General features: G+C 38.2%; 1 protein-coding gene across 1 annotated transcript; it reads right to left on the reverse strand.

The window, feature by feature from the left end:
* Window positions 1–1,179: 1,179 nt before the first annotated feature.
* Window positions 1,180–1,956, reverse strand: dmac1 (distal membrane arm assembly complex 1). Its single transcript, XM_003457256.5, has 2 exons — window positions 1,524–1,956; window positions 1,180–1,449 (listed from the first exon to the last, which is right to left on the reverse strand). Exons 1-2 carry the CDS (start codon window positions 1,732–1,734, stop codon window positions 1,385–1,387), a joined length of 276 nt encoding a protein of 91 aa, XP_003457304.1. The 5' UTR covers window positions 1,735–1,956; the 3' UTR covers window positions 1,180–1,384.
* Window positions 1,957–7,253: the final 5,297 nt, after the last annotated feature.

Raw genomic sequence — 7,253 nt, forward strand, 5'->3', positions numbered from 1 at the left:
GGTCAAATGGCCGAGAGTCCCAGATTTAAACCCAGTGTGAAAGCGGGTGTGGGACCTAGGTCCCACACCCGCTTTCACACCTTGGCGCATGTGATTAGAGGATCACCAGGGGGTCCTTTGTCCCTCCTTGGGGGGATACTCCCACTGGGTTTAAATCTGGGACTCTCGGCCATTTGACCTTAGAACTGAAGAAGCTTCTCGGATGAGAGGTGAAACGTCTTCAAGCAACTCAAAGAAGTCCAGACGCTTTTCTTTGCAAACTCCTTTGACTACGATGACCTGGATGACTGAGAACCTTCACAGACAGTCCCTGAAATTCCACAACTGAGAAGAAGGGGAAAAAATAAAACATCAGACATTCCCAAATCACAATCATAAGAAACATGTCCTGGCTTTTTTTCTTTTCTTTTTTTTTTAAATCACATGTTAGGAAAGTAGGAGTGGGCCCTGCTGTCTTTTTAAAGCTGGTTGTTGGCTTTGTTTTTACAGCAGCTGTTTCAGTGTGTCGTTTCAGGGTAAACATAAGGATAATTATTAACATTTATTAATGTCCTGTTCCACCAAGATGACATGAGACAGCTCACTGGCATGTTAGATATACACAACAGGAGCTCAGTGAATCTTATCAATACTGGTGTTTACAATGCTGGGATAAGATAGAATGGCTGTTGTGAAAAGGGCCTATTTAATATGGCCACACATTGAAGAAGTTAGAGATTAGCTACAGAAGACTTAAACTGTTTTTAATACTTGGGAGGTTGTCCTGAGACATCAAGGCAGTTTGACCTAATTTACTGTTTTTATTGTAATTATTTAGTCGCAAACTGTATACTAGCTGCAGAGATTTTGAACTGTAATCTCCAGGTAGTGTCCCAGTGATATATCCTAGTGAACCAAGATGCAAAATGGCAGGGTTTCATGCACCCACTGCAAGTTTAACCGTGCTTTTTCTGTTTTGACATTTTAAAAAGTGTAATGTGAAAAAGGTCAGTCAGTGACAACATAATGATGAGAGCTGAGTATGCATGTAGTGTGCATAACTGATATGATTTGCACAGAAACTTGGCCAGTGCGGTCACCATTGGTTTCACATTTTTGTACTACAATAAATCATCTTTAACGAGTCAACATTATTTACCACACACGTCTGATGCTGACAAAGAGACTTAAACTCACACATATAGACAAATAGTTGTTTTAATTTAAGAAGTCAGCAGCTTCCAGCAGTAGGTACGGTACATAGTCCAGCCATACAACGTCAGCACACATCCACTGTCATTACAGGTCTCTGCAGGCTGTCCAGAGCAGTGTCTTTGCCTCGGTGTCCGGTGAATGACCCCACGCAGTCCTCAGCTCATTTACACGCACACTTTCTAAAGAGTCCTCAAGTCTTCCTCTGCGCTTTTCCTACAGGATCCGTGATGACAACTAACCCCCAGGCAGCCAAACCTTGAACACAAGTGCGCATGTCTTCATTAAAAGACACCTGATGCAGCAAACAGTCAGAAAACTAATTGACTTACTTGCAGCGAAAGTGATCTGTGCCACTGTCCCCATAGAGGTGGGTCCTCCCTGCCGCATCACCTTCCGCGCTGCGTGAAACACATAAGCTCCAGACAGGATCAGCCCACCTCCGGAGATAAGCCTGCAGCTCCAGCAGCTCTTAAACATCTGGCTGGGTTTGGACACGGGGGCATTTGCTCCTCCTGTTGGCGGCTCTGGCCCTGTTGACATTGTACCACAGGGTGCTGCTAATGCTAATGCCCTTGGTTATAAACTTCTAGAAACGTCAAACATGAAAAATAAACCGGAAACTGTTCCGGGTTTAGTTCGAATAACTCGCCCAAATGAAGAACAAAGTTAGATACTTAACACAGATGCTATTTTCACTGGCTGAAGAAAGGTAGGAATTAGCAAAGTGGTTCCAGGTCATGGCACTGTTTCCTATCTGGTATTTTCAAAATAAAAGTTGTACTTTACTACGGAAGCGTAGAGCTGCCACTCAAAACCAATGACTGTAGAAAACGTGGACGACGCGACAGTCATTTTCTACAGTCATTGCTCAAAACAAACGGTCGTCTTTGGAAAAAAAAAGGACAAAGATCTACAGAAAACATTAAAAAAAATTGTGATAAATATTCAACAATCGTAATTTTCCATTAATAAAAACAAATTATCTTATATCATCTATTTCTAAGAGGAAATTTCTTTCCAAAAGAAGTTGCAATTTAATTTTAAATATGAACTTACCGATCTAAAGTTATATTGTATTCATATTCCGTATTCAGTTTGGTGAAGTGACAGAGATCTCATTATACAGGTGCATGTGGTACTAAGAGGAAAAGCCTGAGTCACAAAAAAATAATTGCCAGATTTATTGAACCTTCTGATTATTGAAACAGATGCTGCTTACTTAAGAGACCTGCAGCATAATCTGGAATCAGCTAGAGCTAATGTCCACGGTTTAAGACATTTAAGACATAGTTTTTATTAAATTAAATACATACCTAAAGTGGAAATAACTTCAAGTCCGCTAGCATGTTGAGGTCACAGAAACAAGAAAAGAAGCGTGACTTCACAGTAATGTTTGGAGTCTCAGTCATCCTCTGTGAAAAATCCACCTAAACATTTGACATTTATAGTAATAATACTAACAAAAAAATATTATTATTATTTTTGTTGTTGTTGTTAATAAACGTTCTGCCAAATACATTTTTGACAGGCCAAGATATGAAAAATTACATTAAAAAATAGAGACTGAATACACTGAAGAAGAAATCAAATATGAGTTTTTATTCAAAAAGGGAAAGTTGGTGAGGTGACTTGCATATTTGAACATTTCTCTCAAAGTAAGTTTTAGTTTCAAATCAAGGTGAATCACAAAGTCCTCTTAAGTCAGGGCCTGACCGTATTTAACCAGAATCATTTTAGAGTGGCCACCAAAATGCAGCAAAATAACTCGTGAACAAAATACTGTGCACTGGTTTGTAATTTCTCTAGAACAACATATGCAACAAACGTAAGAATCTTAAGACATACCATGCCAAACAAAACTTACTCTTTCTCCTCTTATTTTAAAGCCTGGGAGATGACATGGCTAGCAGTTGGATGAAGAGATTGCAGAGATGGCTGGTCTGTGGGTTTAACAGGAGTCGGTAGAGGTTGTTGGAGAGGTCCTTCTCTCTCTTCTTATTGTTTTGGAAATACTGGGAGCATGGAACAAAAAGAGGAGATAAAGGAACAAGATCTAGAACAAAAACACTCTCAGTCTGCTCATCTGACAGGCTCTTTGGATGATCCTCCAGGAGCCTAGAAGCTTGATGCTCCTTGGTGAGGCTCTCTGCTTGTTCTTTGACGTGGGTCTGTTTGTCCCCACTTTGCTCCTTGGTGCCATTCTTTGACTGCACATACTGCCGTTCTATGGGGTTGTCTAGTTGCACTGGTGTGGAGGTTACTATGAAACATATTTACTTTTATAAAACGCTTGAGAAAAAAAAGTCCTCATATTGAATAGCAGCTACACTTTGATAGACTAGTTGTGTCATTACCTTACAGTATAATTACATCATTTCCTTAGAGATTAATAAAGTATTCTGACTCTACGTAAAATGTACCACTAAATGTGGTTCAGAATTTCTTTTTTTTGTATATATTATTTTACATCCAGAGGTTAATATATACTAAAGAGTAAATATTTTAACAAAAATATACTATAAGTACAATACTGTTGTACTTATTCTTAGTTTATCTTATTTCTCTATAGTTGTATGTATGTATATTTCAAATTTTTCCATTTTTATTTTAACAGTTTGCACCTTTGATCCAGGAGGACGATATTTCGTCCCACTGTATACTTGAGTGCATATTGTTGGGTTGACACTAAAAGTCTACTTGACTTGACTTAAACGTGCATCAATGAATGAGGAAACGCTCGAAAGCCCACTCCAGGGCACAGAGACTGTGGAAGAATGCAGGACAAGACACAGAGAATTTGGCCACTTGCCCATTGTTTTAAGTGACTTTCCCAACAAATGCAAAATAGACATAAACAAAGTGAAATCTTGAAACAGTAGAGATGGGTAGAAATGGGATCAGGTTAATCTTTGCATAGTCAAACGCAGATATGTGTTCAGTCCATCATATTAAAAAGGAAATTGCAGCACGCTCCATGTGCTTTTGCATCCACTTCCAAATCGTTGTCAAGCAGCCCCCTCTCAGAAATGGGTCACAGAAATGTCCCTAATGTAGATGTGTACAGTGTAGTGTAAGCATTAAAACATCATAAAAGAAACACTAACATTTATGTAACCCTAATTTTGAAGAAAAAATGAACAGACACTTCATAGATTTTAAAAGAAATGATCTGAAAACAACACTTTTTTAAGCAGCATCATGTGGTGTAGGTGGTCATCAAAATAGAAAACAGAACTGAACAAATTCCAATAACAAACCTTAGCATGCACTAACATTACACATCTCCAAACAGCAATACATATTTCAAAGTTTTTGATCAATGTATTGACTGTTGCGGTGAACAGGCATGCTGCTTTGAAAATCACGTGCAATGTGTGACCACGATTGGCACACTGTTCACTGAGACCATGAATGCCACACTGTTAAAAAAAAATTGTAATATAAAAGTATTTTACTGTGTATTTTACAGTTTTGTTGTGTTCTTCTAGAATATCATTAAATTTACATAAATAGACTGTGATTTTACATTTCAAATGTAAAATAACATAAAATCACTGTAAATGTAATAAAACATAATTTTCTCATTTTTTAAATGTATCTGTCTGTACATATGCATATTTAGATTGTTAAAATACATTCACAAATGTATCATAATTTCACAAATATTTGTCCGTTATTTGAAAGACTGAACTGTTAAATTCAAATGTAACACTATGAGAAAATATATAAAATGATTCTTATAAACTTTTTTTTACATCAAATGATATTATTTAGGGCGATCGTGAATCAAGAGTTGGCAGTTCGTCTTATAATCAGAAGGTTGCTGGTTCGAGCCCCGGCTCGGACACTCTCGGTCGTTGTGTCCTTGGGCAAGACACTTCACCTACCACCTACTGGTGATGACCAGAGGGGCCGATGGCGCAATATGGCAGCCTCGCCTCTGTCAATCTGCCCCAGAGCAGCTGTGGCTACAAGTGTAGCTTGCCTCCACCAGTGTGTGAATGTGAGAGTGAATGAATAGTGGAATTGTAAAGCGCTTTGAGGGTCTCGAAAAGCGCTATATAAATGCAATCCATTATTATTATTTAAACCAACTGTTAACTGTATATTTCTGTACATTTAAGTATTATTATTCATATTGCCGCATTCATTGACCTTGTTTATAGGTAATTTCATTGTTTAATCACATTAAAATGTTCCTAATTTAATGTTTAAAAGCACTTGAAAAAGGCAAAATCCCATGTAAAATTAGGGCAACAAACTGTATTGTCATTACTGAAAATAACCGTATTTTTATGAGAAAGTTATTTTCTGGTATTATTTTGGCGCCCCAGCTGCCGGAATATTACTGTTTTTTTAGGATTTTTTTTTTTTACAGTGCACTTCCTTGAAGCATTCTTCTTCTTCTTCCATCAAAATGGAAGCAGAAGCAACACGAGATGCTTTGATCTACCGAAAGGAAAAAGCAGAATATCTGAGCTCAAACCAGTCAGGTGGAATCATTAAGATAGAAACAATAATTCAGTGCAGTGTCTCAGGCAGCTCTGTGCGTTATATACAGGCTCTGTACAATGAACAGTCAGTTTCAGGGAACTCCAGTGTCAGTACTAGTGGCTTTTATGATTTTATGTTTGTAGTCATTTAACTTCCATCCATTCATTGAACTTAAGAGGAAGAAATGTCAGGCTGGTTCGGTGCATTTGGTCCCAGGCTGTCTTTAACTAAATGACTTCACTTTGTGGCTGAGCTGTATGTGAGGTTATGTCATGTCAGCTTGGGCTGGATTACCTGTCCCCTCTTAGGCTTAGCAAGTTTCTCCAAGAGTTTCTCCATGAGTAGAGCTTCTAGCTCTTCTAGCGTGTAGCACATCTGTGGCCGTGCAGGAGGCCTCATTGGAACCTTTAAATAAAATCCCATAAACCTGATATCTAGTGTCAAATTATATCAAAGCTGCTTACTGTCAGAATTGTTTAAAACTGTGACTGCAAATAAATTCAAACAAGTGAGCTTTTCTCTTTGTGTTTGATATCAACACTGTGACTTCTTAGACTGTAAGCTTTACTTTCGCACAGCTAAAAAATGAACTGTGGAAGCCATCACGTACGCGGCCTAAATTTCTTCCCCGACTTCTTCTGAATGCCATTGGCTTTGTCTGCTGGTTTGAAGACAATAAACCACATAAAAGATGATTTAGCCACTTTATCTGCGTCATGCAGCTCGAATGTGTTGTGTAACGATGTTGAATAGCCATCGTTATAGCCTCTTGGGACCAGACACCTCAACTACTGAATGGAGCTTTGATGGAGCTTCAGAGATCAATTTAAGAGGAGCAAAAGAAGACACCTGAAGCAAAGAAACCAAAAATGCAAAGGCTGAACTGAAGGAAACCCAGAGAGAACTGAAAAAAGAGAACAAAGCAATCCAGAAGGCAAAGAAGGAAAGGGAAATAGCAGAGAAGACAACTGAAAAAGCAAAACTGAAAATGACTGAAGTCCAGAGAGCACTGAAGCAGAAGATAAAAAAAATACAAAAGGTAAAGGAGGAAAGTGAAACAGTGAAGAAGGCAACGGACAAGGAAAAGATGGAAATGAAGGAAGTTCATAGAGCCCTAAAAAAAAACAAAAAGGAAATAAAAAAGGCAATGAAAGCAACTGAAGTAGCATAGCTGCAAGCAGAAGTTGCAGAACTCAAGCCCAAGAGTCAAAGATTGAAATGCAAGAAGTACAAACAGAACTGAAAGAGGGGAGAAAGGAAATGGAAAGATAAACATGGACCACCAAACTAATGAAACTAAGGGAACTAATGAAACTCCAGAGAGAGCAGAAAGAAGTAAAAAATGAATTAGAAGAAGCAAACATGGAAAATTAAAAGTAAACAATAACACAGACATTGTAAAACTGAAACAGCAAAGAAGAAGTTCCTGGAAATCCAAGAGCCCTGGAAGAAATTTAAAAAGGAATAGAAGAGGCAAAGAGAGAAAATGAAATGACAAAAAAGAAAATGCAACGATTGAAAGAGAAATTGCAAAGATGGCAGCCACAAATGCAAAGAGGGAATAG

The sequence above is a fragment of the Oreochromis niloticus genome, linkage group LG22 (genome assembly GCF_001858045.2).
Source record: "Oreochromis niloticus isolate F11D_XX linkage group LG22, O_niloticus_UMD_NMBU, whole genome shotgun sequence".
NCBI lineage: Eukaryota > Metazoa > Chordata > Actinopteri > Cichliformes > Cichlidae > Oreochromis > Oreochromis niloticus.